Below are 15,466 nucleotides of genomic sequence, written 5' to 3' on the forward strand. Positions count from 1 at the left end.
TTCATATTTTCTATTTCATCCTGATTCAGTCTTGGAAGGTTGTACTTTTCTAAGAATTTGTCCATTTCCTCCAGGTTGTCCATTTTATTGGCATAGAGTTGCTTGTAGTAGTCTCTTATGATGCTTTGTATATCTGCAGTATCTGTTGTAACTTCTCCTTTTTCGTTTCTGATTTTATTGACTTGAGTCCTCTCCTTCTTTTTCTTGATGTGTCTGGCTAAAGGTTTATCAATTTAGTTTATCTCCTCAAATAACCAGCTTTCAATTTTATTGATCTTTGTCATTGTTTTCCTCATATGTATTTCATTTTTTTCCGCCCTGATTTTTATGATTTCTTTCCTTCTACTAAGTTTGTGTTTTGTTTGTTCTTCTTTCTCTGTTTCCTTTAGGTGTGTGGTTAGATTGTTTATTTGAGATTTTTCTTGTTTCTTGAGGTAGGATTGTATTGCTATAAACTTCCCTCTTAGAACTGCTTTTGCTCTGTCCCATAGGTTTTCGATCATCATGTTTTCATTGTCATTTGCCTCTAGGTATTTTTTGATTTCCTCTTTGATTTCTTCAGTGGTCTTTTGGTTATTTAGTAATGTATTATTTAACCTCCATGTGTGTTTTTTTTTTTACTATTTTTTCCCTGTAATTGATTTCTAATCTCATAGCATTGTGGTCAGAAAAGATGCTTGCTATGATTAAAATTTTCTTAAATTTACCAAAGCTTGATTGATGACTCAAGATGTGATCTATCCTGTAGAATGTTTCGTGTGCACTTGAGAGGAAAGTGTAATCTGTTGTTTTTGGATGTAATGTCCTATAAATATCAATTAAATCTATGTGATCTATTGTGTCATTTAAAGCTCATGTTTCCTTATTAATTTTCTGTCTGAATGATCTGCCCATTGGTGTAAGTGAGGTGTTCAAGCCCCCCACTATTGCTGTGTTACTGTTGATTTCCTCTTTTATAGCTGTTAGCAGGTGCTTGATGTATTGAGGTGCTCCTATGTTGGGTGCATGTATATTTACAATTGTTCTATCTTCTTCTTGGATTGATCCCTTGATCATTACATAGTGTCCTCTTTGTCTCCTGTAATAATCTTTATTTTAAGGTCTATTTTATCTGATATGAGAATTGCTACTCCAGCTTTCTTTTGATTTGGGTTTACATGGAATAACTTTTTCCATCCCCTACTTTCAGTCTGTATGTGTCCCTAGGTCTGAAGTGGGTCTCTTGTAGACAGCATATATATGAGTCTTGTTTTTGTATCCATTCAGTGAGCCTGGGTCTTTTGGTTGCAGCATTTAATCCATTCACATTTAAGGTGATTATCAATATGTATGTTCTTATTGCCATTTTCTTATATTATTTTGTGTTTGTTTTTGTAGATCCTTTTCTTCTCTTGTGTTTTCTACTTAGAGAAATTCCTTTAGTCTTTGCTGTAGAGCTGGTTTGGTGGTGCTGAACTCTCTTAGCTTTTGCTGGTCTGTAAAGCTTTTGATTTCTCCATCTAATCTGAATAAGATCCTTGCTGGGTAGAGTAATCTTGGTTACAGGTTCTTCCCTTTCATCACTTTAAATCACTTAAAATATATCATGTCACTCCCTTCTGGCTTGTAGAGTTTCTGCTGAGAAATCAGCTGTTAACCTTATGAGAGCTACCTTGTATGTTTTTACATTGTAGCTTTTAATAATTTTTCTTTAATTTTTTTTTCAGTTTGATTACTATGTGTCTCAGCATTTTTCTCCTTGGGTTTATACTGCTTGGGACTCTCTGCACTTCCTAGACTTAGGTAGCAATTTCCTTTCCCTTGTTAGGGAAGTTTTTGACTCTAATCTCTTCAAATATTTTCTCAGGTCTTTTCTCTCTCTTCTCCTTCTGGGACCCCTATAATGCGAATGGTGTTGTGTTAATGTTGTCCCAGTGGTCTCTTAGGCTGTCTTCATTTGTTTTCATTCTTTTTCCTTTATACTGTTCTGCAGCAGTGAATTCCACCTTTCTGTTTCCCAGGTTAGTTATCCATCCTTCTACCTCAGTTATTCTGCTATTGGTTCCTTCTAGTGTATTTTTCTTTGCAGTTATTTCATTGTTCATCTTTGTTTGTTTGTTCTGTAATTCTTCTAGGTCTTTGTTAAACATTTCTTGCATCTTCTCGATCTTTGTCTCCATTCTTTCTCTGAGGTCCTGGATCATCTTCACTAGCATTATTCTGAATTCTTTTTCTGGATGGTTGCCTATCTCCACTTCATTTAATTGCTTTTCTGGGGTTTATCTTGTTCCTTCATCTGGTACATAGTCCTTTGCCTTTTCATTTTGTCTATCCTTCTGTGAATGTGGTTTTCATTCCACAGGCTGCAGGATTATAGTTTTTCTTGCTTCTTCTGTCTGGCCTCTGGTGGATGAAACTATCTAAGAGACTTGTACAAGCTTCCTAATTGGAGGGATTGGTGGTGGGTAGAGCTGGGTGTTGCTCTGGTGGGCCGAGCTCAGTATAATCAGAATCTACTAAAGAAATAAACCAAACCAAATCACATACTTTATTGTAGATACAAAGAGATTCTGGCATTCACCTCTTGAAGAACTATAAAATAGTTGTATTGTATTCTTCTTCCTTTGTAGTATAAACTCTTGCAATTTTCTGATCCCATTTTTAAAGTTTTTCTATCATATTTCAGCCAAGATGAAAATGCTGATTCACATGGGTAAACATCTAGCAATATCAGTAAGAAAAAAGGAGTCCAAATGATCTACCAGGATACAGTGTCACAAACAAGTATGATAGGAAATTAAACTGAATGGTTTTCTATGAGAAATTATCAGAGTTGGACTAAGGCTGCCTAAAGGATAGGAAAAGGTGAATTTAGAATTAACATGAACTGATTCCACTCTTTACTATTATTGATGACCCTTAGATCACTTTCAAGTACCATTTCTGTGACATGATCTTCAGCCAAAATGATCTGTCTCACTGACTTACCATTCAAAATGATTTTTTCCTGGGATCCTAAAATCATAGTACATTTTCTCTCTGGTCAAGTTAAACTTTGTTATGCTTTCATAAGTACCTGGATCAATTTGTTTTCAATTCCTGCCCAGAAAAGTCAGCAAATGTAGTTAGCATCACACGTATATTGTTCAATAGATTTTCTTTTTTATATCTATACTTGACTTATAAGATTTTGAAATATTTAATTCTGCTCAAATTATCTGTGTCTATATAGGATGTTTTCTTCAAAGTTTTGATTAACCTTGTCTTAAATGCAGAAAGGTAATTTAATTATTATCTGGTCTAAACTAATATGTAAATTCCAGAGCATTTGTTTTTACAGCTACTACAAAAATACCTACAGTTATTTTGGATGTTAAAATAAATCAACAGAGTCTCATTACTATGAGACTCTGTTTAAAATGTTGTCTTTTTCATGTTGAGAAACTTGATATAACTCTAAAATACCCTGCAGATCTAAGTTTTCTGTAAATTCTATAAGAGCTCTTGGTCAAAAGCAATGAAATTTGAATTAACATGTACTTGTTAGAAGCATATCATCCTCCAGATACACAAATTATCTTTTGAGACTTAGGAAAAATAAACCAATGAAATAAATATCTGATCAACAGTATATTCTATATTAACTAAATGTTGGATAGGGAGGATTTCTTTATTATTTTTAAATTATTTAAAGTAGTACCTTAAAGTGGTTAATGATATAGTTTACAAAGTATTCATTAGTAATTTATCAAAGAAATCCAGAATATGGTTCTTCAATTAGTGTAGAGGTTTTATTGTTTGTTATAATTAAGAGTTCTATTTATTTCATCTTGCATTTATTGGGTTGGCCAAAAGGTCCATTTGGTTTTTTCCACAAGATGTTACAGAAAAACTAGAATGAACTTCTTGGCCAAACCAATATACTCACATCTTTCTCTCAGATAGCTGTGGAGTTTTGTGTACCTGAAAATCCAACCTAGTGATTTTATTTCCTTTTCCTTTATGATCTTCTTAGTTTGCCTGAAGCAAATTTGCTCAGAGGGGATGGCACCTGGAAATTGTGGACCTCTTTGCAAACAATATATAATATTGGTAAACCTATCCTAAATTAAGTAAAAAAAAAAAAAAAAAACAACTTTCCCCAAACAAGCTGTTGTCTTTTGCTAGTTCTGACTTAAATTCTAATAAGCTGTATAATACCCAAGCCTAGAATAAATTAGCAAGGAAGACATAAAGTTGAGTAAAATCACTCTATATACTTTTTCACTAAGAAATTGAGGTCATAGAGAAAATATGAACATTATTTTAACTTAGTGTCCATAGAAGAATAGTTTGAGAACTACTTTCCTGAAGAAATAACCCTTTGCCATTTTTTTGTTTTTCTTTTTTCTTTTGACTGAAACAAGGCTGCTTTCTTTTTATTCTAAACAAATACCACCAAGCCTCCATGTGATTTTAATGGTGTATACTCTCTGTCTGTGACACTTCTCTGTATCAATCGTTCTGAACTTCAGAAGGAGATTTTCTATCATGATGCTCTCTTTTGGATTCCAAATTTAAATAATTTTTCCCTCTTTAGGTTATTTCCTCATACTTTTGATTAATTAAAAAGTAAAATGCACTGAATGAACCATAATTCAGGAAATAACTGAATGTTTTTTAACTTGGGCAAAGTCTTCCTTGACTGAGCCTTCTCAGGCATTGTCCATCACTATCATTTTAAAAAGTCTATTTAAACTTTCAGACACAAGTATAATTTCCACCAGGGGAACAAGAGAACTGCTTCAGCATAATCTTGGTTGGAGCCTCTTTTCTTCTGTTCTGTTTATTTGTTTAAGAAGAGGTAAAGAAGAGTTGGCAAAATCACCTGGAATACGGTGTCAGGAGTCAGAGTGCAAGGATTAAAAATTAGCTGTACTACTTACAATCCTGTGGTTTGAAGCAACTTAATTACCTGTCTATATCTCAGTTTTCTCATAATCATAAAATGATTATGTAATCATTTTAACAAAGGGATCCATAATTGTACCAGAATCATAGGGCTGTTCTGAATATTAAGTTCCACAATATAAATATTCATCTTGATATCTGGAAGATAGCAAGCTCTTAATCAATGTCACTCATTATGATTATGACAAATATGTATTCACTCTGTAGTATTTATTGAGTAACTACATGCTCTATGATAAGGATAAAATAATGATCAAAACAGAAATGTCTTGTCCACTGGGCAACTGTAGTTAAAGACAAACAAAAAAGGCAACATGGATATTAATATATGGATACAATAAGAAATTGAAGACGGAGGGCAGTTACTCTAAGAACATAAAATAAGGGGATAAAATAAATTTTAAATATTTTAAATGTTTTCTTCCTGGGGGATCAATGAATGCTTCTTTAAGAAAGGTACAAAACTTTTATTCAAAACATCTCAATAATGGATAGGAAAGAATCCAGAAAAGGGTGGATTGAGGGAAGGAGAACCACTATGTAATAAGGAAAGGAATTAATTTTGTGAGGCCCAAAGGCAGAGAAAAATGGTAAAGAAGAATGTTGCCTCTGGAAGACAGAGAAGTATGGTGGGGATGGGATTAGTGAAGGGCCTGGATGGCAGACAAGCGTCAGCTCTTTCAGGGCCTAACTGACCAGGAGATAGATTGTGGTCAGAGTGGTGTAAATGCTTTGAAAAATAAAAGGAGAGCCAGGATATAGGGGAAAAGTTCAGATTTTTATCTTATACATTTTCATTGACTCTGGTGTGGAGAAAGGATTACAGGTGGCAAAATCAATGAGGAAAGAGGATGCAGATGGCAGTTTCAGAAGTTGAGTTGAAAGACGACAGTATTTTAAAATTAGGTGTGGACAATGGAGATGGAAAGATGTGAGCCAGACATAGGGGAGGACATTTTTGAAGGAAAAGTGACAGGGCTTTGTGGAATATTGAAAATCAGGGGAAAGAGGATTCTGGTAAATATGATCGTGGATTTCTGGTTTGCACAACTTAATGCATGGTGAGCTATTCTCTGAGATAGAGAAGAAGAAAATTGAGCAAGAGAGAAGGGAGATTATGAGCTCAATTTTGTATGTGCTGTATTTATATTGTATTTGTGATATCTACCAGAAAGGTCAAGTGGATGTGTGAGACCCGAGTTCATGGGGGAGGGGAGGAGAGGGGGTTGTGGGTGTGGGTAGGCAGAGTCTAGGTTTTGAGATGCAGCTCTAAAATACAGTTTATGGGTGGTAACTGAAACCATGGAAATAGATGCCTGCACTCTGTGAGAACTGAGAAATCTAAAAAAGCAAGCAGTTTAACACGACATCTTTTCTCCTACTCACATCACTATAAACTGCAAGAATAGAAATATTTCTCTTTGGTTTCTTAGTTTACTACATATAGAATTTTGGGCAAAAATATGCATATCAAAAATATATAGTGATCTGAATGGCTAGGAAATGATACACTCTCCAACAACTACATTCAGACAGTAAAGTAGAGAAAATAAATGATTAATAGCATAGGGCAAGAGCCTATTACTGTAAGAGTTAGGATTCTTAATGGTGTCATGGTTAAGGTAGTAGAATACTGAGATTTGTTTATGTGTGTCTGGTGGAGTGGGATAAGATAAAGTCTGGGTTTCAGCAGTAAATCAGTTTATTGCTGTCTTATTGCTACCTTTATGTTTCAACTCCATGATAATTTGACCTTTCCAGAATTCTGAGATTAAGAACAGCTTTCTGCTGAGAAAATTCCAGCTGCTGCTTGAACAACAAATAAAACCAACTGAGCTACATATGCTTATCTAAAACAATGTTCTTAATTAGTATGAGATCAAATGAATAAAGAGAAGATCAGAAAATGAAGGAAGAGAAAAAGAGCCAACTCTTTTTTATACTTGAAGATTAATTTAGCATAATGGTCAGAATTGATGAAACAAAGTGCTAAATATCAAACGTGATATCACAAAACGGTGATAGAGTAATGACCCAAGTAATCAAAATTATCATGCAGGTTTATATGCTTCATGTGTTCATTGGTCATTATGAACAATATGTAGATTTCCTGCATGGATTATGATAGAAACCAAAGTAAATCCACTGAATTATTTTACATATTGTTTTCCATTCCATACTTAACTTTGGAAATGCTGTCCTTCTGGGAAATGAACATTATTCTTACTGCATATTATAATAATATATATTGATAATAGCTTATTGCTAAGTTTAGTAGCATGTTGTCAATCAATCATGAGCACAGAACCAGTAGTCTGTGAATGTTTAGGAACATATAAAGTCCATGAGAATACTATCAGTGTTGACTGATTTGTCCAGTGAGAAATTAAAATTTAACTAAAAGATTTAAGCATTAATAAGAATTTAAAAATAAAATTAGACCTGATTTTCAATATTTTACACATGCAAGCCCTCAATGGAAACCCTCATTCCAAAAGTAAATATGATTTGGGGTGGCACTTGGCTTATTTTCAGAATTATTTTCATTTACAACCCTTTGTGTGTAAAAACACTGATGTATATTCAAAAGTAAGGGACTGGAAGTTAAATCTGATGGGTGTTTCATCCCTAACTGAGGCTATTAGTTATTAGTTTTATTTTTTAATTTATTATATTTTCTATTTCCAAATTGTCCAATTTACATGAAAGTCTTCTGAAATTACTCATTCCAAGTATGCCTTATTTACTTTAAACTGTATTTTTATAAATAATTTTTTAAATTATTAAGCATTATTAAACATTAATATTCCCAGGAGGTCAGATATGTGAGCTGATTTGAAGACTCAAAACTGAAAGAAAAAGACTCAAAACTGAAACTAAAACTGAAACTGGAAAAAAAAAGAGACTCAAGACTGAAAAACAAATCTATTTATTCCCTGAACTGTCTGAGACCCAAAAATATCAATTTCAATAAAATAATAATTAGTAAATCTTTAACCTAACTGGTTTTCTTTTAAATATATAAGGTGAATTGTTAAATGTTTATGAATGATTTCCTAAATCTAAAAAATTACATTTCCTCAACTAAAGGGGGTAAAGCCCAACATATTTTATTTTTAAAAAAAGATATAAAACTATAGGTCACTAGTGAATACATAAATCAAATAATTCCATAGTATTAATAGTACCCCAAATTATAACCATTTTGGTAAAGTATCTTAATTAATTGAATAATAGATAAATTTATATTTAGATTGCCTATATATGGAAAAAACTTTCTCATACTCAAAAATTACAAATTAAATTTCTCTGTCTTTAAAATCATAATGTTACATTATATTGTCTTCACATATTAGATTATGTTCAAGGCCCTTAAAATTCAAATTCAAATCCACATAATCCACATAACTGAAAATTTTTAAGGATAATTTTTGTATCTTTAACTTCACATTTGTCAAGATAATTGAAGACCACCTATGGTATTATTTTGTTTTACGTGTTCTTTTTGTGACTTAACTTTATAAAAAGTTGATTCAATCAAACAAAAGTTTAAAACATTGCTTCCATTTCTAATTTTTTTTTTACTGAAAGGTAAATTTTATTAACAGTTTCATTATTATTTTCCTATATTTCTCTTGTACTTCTTCTTCAATAATATATTCTGATATATGCATTTAAATGCAAACCTTTTCGTATCATCACTATATGCCAAAAGTACTAATGATCTAGTGTAGAATGAATCAATTCTTTGAAAATGTCAAACTCAGAAGGAGGTTATGTGTGCAAAGTTTTTCTATAAGACTTGAAAGTAGAAGAACTGTACTCAAAGAAGTGTAATATTCGATATAAACAAGAAATAAATGTTGACCTGCTCACTAAAAATACACCGTTCTATACCAAGACAACGAATCAGGACAGAAAAGTGCAAAGGGCATTAGCAAGAGTTTAATTCTAAGACTTTAAACAAAGCAAAGGTGTACATGAAGTAGGATAAAAAGGGAAGTTAGGATAGAGAATAGTAACACTGTCTTCCATGGGAGAAAAAACAAAGAGAGAGAGAGAGAGAGAGAAGATAATGTTGTCTGGTGGCCTACTGTCCACCTCATTACTCCTGGAATATAGATTCAAGCCACGGGGATCCTAGGTAACCTGCTAAGTCAGTTCCTAGGCCATTATATGAGATGCATTTGAATGGTGTTTAAAGGAAGTTTCTCCTCACATCAAATAACTGGGAGACTGATGTATGTAATTTAATGACAGAAGATGACAGAAGAATACTACAACCTCAGAAATATGAGAACCACTCTACATGGAGAGTTACCAAAATACATATATATTCAATATGTGATTAAGCTCCGAAAACTTGCAGAAAGGAAAGCAATAGGCATGAGCCAATAGAAACTAAGGAGGAAACTTTTAATGAGGTTGCAACATGAGTAATAAAAACCGGGTTGGCATCTCTTAACCAAAATTTTCAACTTGAAACGTTTTAGACTTAGTAACTACCAGAGCGCACGGGGTGGGGGGAAACGAGTGGAAATTGAGGAATGCTTGGATGCCCCATGGGGACTTACTGTACCTGAGTCCACATCCTTCACCTGTTGCCTGGCTCGAGTTGGCCGGGTCCACTTTGAGCTCTTGCAAGACAAGCCCTTTTTCGTGTGGTCCAGGAAAGTCCATGCCTGGCACCTCCTCCTCTTCTAGGGACTCCACGTAGAAGAGAGTCCTGGCCGGCTGGTGGGTGCCCTGCCCGGGCGCCCCTTGCTGCAGCCTCGTGGCCACTGGCAGCAGGGTGCCATTCAGTGGGTGGAAGGAAGAGGAGGAAGAGGACGGGGAGGCAGAAGAAGAAGAGGAGGAAGAAGAGGAAGGTTTCTTCCAGAAAGTGCTCACGCTGCTCTTCTCTTGGCTTTTGAGCAGGCGGCTCTGGCTGGGTCCCCAGTGCTCGAAGCTGCTGCTGCCGTCTTCTTGCAGGCAGCTGCCCCCGGCCGGAGCGCCGGGGGACTGCGACGGGTGGCTGAAGAGTTTCCAGCGGAGTCGCAGGATGTGCTTCACATCAAAATCTTTTCGCCCAGAGCCTGACATGCTTGACGCAAGGAAGGCAAAGGGACTTCAGCGGATGCAGGAGTAGACGGGTCAGCGGGTGGGGGAGGCCAACGGAGCCCGGGGTTGGAGGAGAGGGAGGGAGGCGCCCTCTGCACCCTGGGAACAGACGGGACCAGGCGGCTGCGCGCCCTGCCAGGCGACGAGCGGAGCGCGGACAGCAGAGCCGCGCGGCTCAGCTGCGGTCAGGTCCGCAGGACCCGCGCGTGGTGAGCTCAACGTCCGGGAGCAGAAGAAGGAGCTGGATGCAGAAGGCTGAGAATCCCCGATCTCTTTGCGGGATCCCCGTGGTTACCGCGCGGGGAGGGACGACCCTGATGCTGGAGATGGGCGAGGGAGAGAGGTCTGCGCGCTCCGAAGCTTCGGAGGCAGCGACAGCTGGATACACCTCCCTGGCAGGCACCGGTGGCAGAGCCTCAGTGTAGAATCTGTCGGCTCCCCTATCCTTGCAGCTTAGAGTTCAGTGCCTGGAGAGCGCAGAGAGAAAGATCCCCAAGTCGCGAAGAAGCGCACCCTCCCCTCCGACTTCTCGGTGCACCTGCGCTCCTGTCACTGGTCTCTCGGAGGATGCTCTGAGAGCTTACGGGTACCTCTGAGAAAGTCAAATGCCTTCTGCAAGGCGAGAATGGGTGGTTTTATCTAGTCAGTTTGTAAAAGAGAAAAAAAAATCTATTCCAGAAAATATAGGAAGGCAAAAAGAAAAGCCCGCGCCGGTGAAGCTGTCAAGGTCCTCACAGTACAATTTTCTCTCTGCCTCAGCGCCTCCTCCTCCAGCGTCAGTGACGCAGATGTGCACTGGGGCCTATACGGAGAGATGGAGGGAGGGAGGGAAGGCTTCAATCTTCTTTATGCAAGTGAGTCTGCTGCTCTTATTGTCCCCTTGCGTGGGTCCTGTCACCTTTGTTCATTCTCCTTCCTCACTACATTGCTATGTAGCAATAAAAGTAAAGCAAACAGGCAATATGCTTTAGCATCAGTAGACACCAAACATGAATCATGGCAGCGTAAACTTAACAGGCTGCCATCGGTTTGCAGGTTGCAGGTTAATGGCTTGAATTATTTAATAAGACACATCCTTTAACCTTTAGCCTTAGTTTCTCTGTAGTGAGAAGAAAGAAACGAGGATGTTGGCGTCAAAGTGTGATGATGCCACCATTCTGACAATTACATTGTGATTCTGCCATTAATGCACTCAGGCAGTGCTTCACCCTGGGGGCCAGAGGCACGCAGTAGAAATCTGAAGATGCGCATTTTAGCGCAGGGGACGAGTTTTGCAAAATCAGTGCATTTGGTGCGTCACCTTAGAATGAAAGCTGTTCTGTAAACCAAGAAGTGGAATAAAATAAAATAAAATTTCAAGGCATAACCTTCTAGTGCATAAATCATGATATAAAATGTATGGAAGAATTTAGGCAATAAATGAGTATATCCAAAGGCTACTATTCTGCAAATATCTCTTGTTTGAAGAAGGAAAGATGTGTTTTTTCTTATATGTAGAATGATGAGGTTTATGACCCCTTTCTATCTATGACTACTTAGAAATTTTGTAGCTTTTCCTTTAATGAGCGATGAAAATAGAACCCAGGCACCTTTGCTAAAGCTAAACTGGGGTCAAAGAAATAGTCGTTTCCCTAACTCAACAAGGAATATGGTTGTTTAATGAAATGAAATTCACAGAAATTTATGAAATGCAAATCTTCAGCAACCCCCAACAGGGCACGGAAATCAAAGATTAAAGTGTAGTTATATTCTTGTTCTGTTACCCCACTGTTGAGCAGTAAACAGAAACAGAAACTGAAGCTAAATTTTAAGTCCTTACTAGACAAAGTTGGACATTTTAATAAAACAAGAAATTAAGCACACAAAATTCCTATTTTCAGAGGAAGAAAAATCACAATTGTACATTTTAAATATTGATTTATGCCACAACAGCTGGACTGCAATCCCCTGTGCCTTGATTTTTTTTTTCTTTCAGTATTCAGTGTTTAAAGAAAAAAAAGAAAAAAACCCTTTAAAACAAACAATGGTGACAGTTCATTTTTATCCAAGAACTGAATCAAGTAAGTATTTCCCTTAGGGAAGAAAACAATGTATGAAATTACACATCACAAGCAGGACAGAGAAAACTTTCCATCAGAGGTAATATAGAAATATGAAATGCGTATAATAACTGATTTTTGTAAAAATTGAGGCTTCATGGATCTTCTAAATTGATGTAATTTAACTTAAGTGACATAAAATGTATAATACAAATATATTTATATTTTATAAATATAATATAATATAGCATAAGTGATATGTCTGTTATATCTATAGTTTCTTCCTTAATTAGTACCTATAACATTAGAAACTATAATATAAAATTCATTTTTGTTGTTATTCTGAAATTCCATTTTGTATTCCCTTTTACTTTGCCATTCTGATATTATTATCATACAGTTTAAAAGTTATCTTTTCAAAGGTCAGTATCTTCTATGACCCAAAAGAAATGTAATATTGAGTTTTAGTATAAAGGAACATGAATTAAAATATTAAGTCATTTTTAACAGATGGTGATTATATATTGATTATATATATATATATATTTTAATTTTAGTGTTATATTCTATTATTGAGAAGGAAGGAAGGAAAGATGAATTAATAAAGGAAGGAAGGAGGAAAGGAAGGAAAATGAAGGAGAAAGAAAGAGAGAGAGGAGGAAGGAAGGAAAATAAAAAGTAATTTACTAAGATAACATGACTAACATTTACATATTGTTAGAAAGCTCCTTGAAAAAATATGCCTTGTCAGATATTGCTCTCATTCATTTATTTATCCACTACTCAAACTAAAAAAAAAAATAACTTTGCACTTACAACACATTAGGTCTAATGGCAAGTAGTAGCAAATATGGAAGAATTAGGTTCCTTGCAGCTGGCTGTAAGAGCTAACAACGGATGATATTTTAGCCAGTTATAATTTGTAATCTACTTCTGAGTCAATTAAATTATGATTTAAGATAACCAAGATTATAAGGAATAGGGCATAGACATAATAAATTTCACTTTTTAAGTATTCTAACAATCACATTACACTTTCCTTTAAAGATAAAATCAATTCAATTTTCCTAATCCTGTTATTTAATTAAATTGAACTGTCATTTCAGTCAATTAGGGTCTTTCAAATGACCCTAATTGACATAGTTTCCTGACAAAATCTTATCAAAAAAGATTAATCAGGATCCTGAAAATCCAGAGGATGCTCAAACGTTTACTACTATACACATATATAAAACTCTTCACATAATTAAATTCAACATGAATATTAAATATGAAACTGTAGGAACTGAAGGTTCCTACAACTCAAACATTTAACCAATAAACAAAATTGGATGTGGATCCAAGCATTTTCTTGGTGGAAAATTTTCTCTTTTACCAATCGTTTTCTAAACACACTCAATTAGATGTGTGTTTACCCCAGGTAAATTGTGTTCCTCCTAAATCTTGACAGAACTTCTACAATGTCTAGTAAGCTGCCTCTACATAATAATACTCAACAAAAGCATTTGGATGGCTAAGTATTATCCAATTAGAAAGTTCAGGCCTTAAAGTCTCCTGTATTTTTGATTTTTTGTTCATCTTTGTTGTATTTTAGTGAAACATTTCTATGTACATTACTAGCAAATATCATTTTAAATGAGTGGTTGTGGATGTGGAAATTAAGGTAGTTCTTTAATGACACTTTCTTTCTGAAAATGAATGAAACAATACCATATAGCACTAATATTAAGTGAGCTCAAGTATAATATCAATGTATAATATCAAGAACTTCTACTTCTTAAAGCAAATAAACGTAACCTGTTCAAAGTCTATTAATCTTCATTACTGTGTGTATAGTTTAGTTAAGTAGCAACTAAGTGACTGCTTACTAAACATTCATAGGTGTTAATTGATCCTCAGGGACCATTTTAATCCACTCTACCTCTTTGGCTTATTTGACCTTTTGATTTGAATCAGGTAATAAATGTATATACTTGAGAAATTCTCATACATAAGTTTCTGAGTTAATTGCTTGAATGTAGGAATTCAAAATGGCACTAAAAGGATGCATTCATATTAATGATGACCCAGGTTTCATTTAAGTATCTTTTTATTCCCAAAATTGTGTGCAGAATATCTAAAGTGAAAATTCACTATTTTGACATTTGATCTAGGTCCTCTGGTTAATTTCACTGCTCAGGGCAATATGATATGATTAAAGAAAGCCTACTTATTTTATGGAAATATTTCTACAACTATATAAATATATAGGTAAAGATAGGTATATTTAATATAGAAATAGAAATATTTAACACATGTAATTATTTTTCAAGAACGTTTTCTACTGTAAAAAACATTTGGGGATATCATAATACTCATTATGTATAAAACTGAAACCTTTTAAAGAGAAAACTGCTTAACTCATACTTTATATTTCCAAAAAGTGTTATTTACATAGTATAAAGTAATTTCATTATTTTGAATGTTGTATTTAAATTTTCCATTATCATTGTGAGGTAATCTGAGTGACCTCTGAAGTTTTAACCATTAAGAACAAAATAAAATAGTAAGATTATAGTGTATACAATATAGACTTGAAAGTTATAGACTTTATGATGTCCATGTAAAAATGAATAAAATAACAAAAAAATTAAATATTAGTTTCAACACAGTTGTAATTATTTTTTTTTCCTGGGTAGGAGACCTGAAAATGCCCTCTTCTTTTAAGCCAACGCTGAATGAACTTTGTGGATGATATTTTATTGTCTCATGTCTCATTTGGACATGGGTTTTTGAAAACTGTAAAAGATTTTCTTATGTCGGGTCTCTATACTTCAGTATCTCTTTCTATCTGGAGACGCATCTGCCAACTTTTATATTTGCTTTCATCTGCATTATTACCAGATCTTTTAAAAATCTAGGGTCAAAAAAGCATGGCTTAAGAAACTGAGATTCCATATGCCTTATCACAGTTTTGAGTAGGTATACAACATAAATTACACATAGTTTACAAATGCTCCTTTTCCCAGAAGTAACATGTGAATGTGTAACAACTGAGAACAACATTTTATGCAAACTCTGTTTTAGAAATAATACTGTGACTTTATTTCAAGTAAATTTCATATTCAAAGAGATTCAAGAAGTTTATTCTGAGAAATCAGATTCCTTCTGAACATTGTTAACTACGAGTAAATAAGTTTCTAATTTTTAATTTGAATATCATCATACTAAGTATTTGGTATATTTTCATGACTCTTACTACCAATCAAGATGCCTTTTGGTCCCCAGTCCAAAAGAACATTACTTATCAACCTTGTAGGGAGTTAACCAAGGGATCCCTGCCCTAGAACCTATCTCCTGTGTCTACAGGAACCTCTCTCTTCCTATGCTACACTGGTTGTTAGCCATCATGAAAGATG

The 15,466-nt window shown here is 34.9% G+C and overlaps 1 protein-coding gene across 2 annotated transcripts in view; it reads right to left on the reverse strand.

Annotated features, from left to right (window-relative positions):
• The window catches only part of KLHL1 (kelch like family member 1), a gene marked incomplete at both ends in the record, with an annotated part of 390,611 nt that extends 380,600 nt beyond the window's left edge, over window positions 1-10,011 (reverse strand). For both annotated transcript variants that reach the window (XM_081214996.1, XM_081214995.1), the window contains one exon: window positions 9,509-10,011. In XM_081214996.1, the coding sequence (XP_081071122.1) occupies window positions 9,509-10,011 (503 nt within the window). The remainder of the gene's footprint in view (window positions 1-9,508) is intronic.
• Between the last annotated feature and the right edge of the window lie 5,455 nt (window positions 10,012-15,466).

Source organism: Mesoplodon bidens (genome assembly GCF_964165515.1).
Source record: "Mesoplodon bidens genome assembly, chromosome: 17".
In the NCBI taxonomy this organism is placed as follows: Eukaryota; Metazoa; Chordata; class Mammalia; order Artiodactyla; family Ziphiidae; genus Mesoplodon; species Mesoplodon bidens.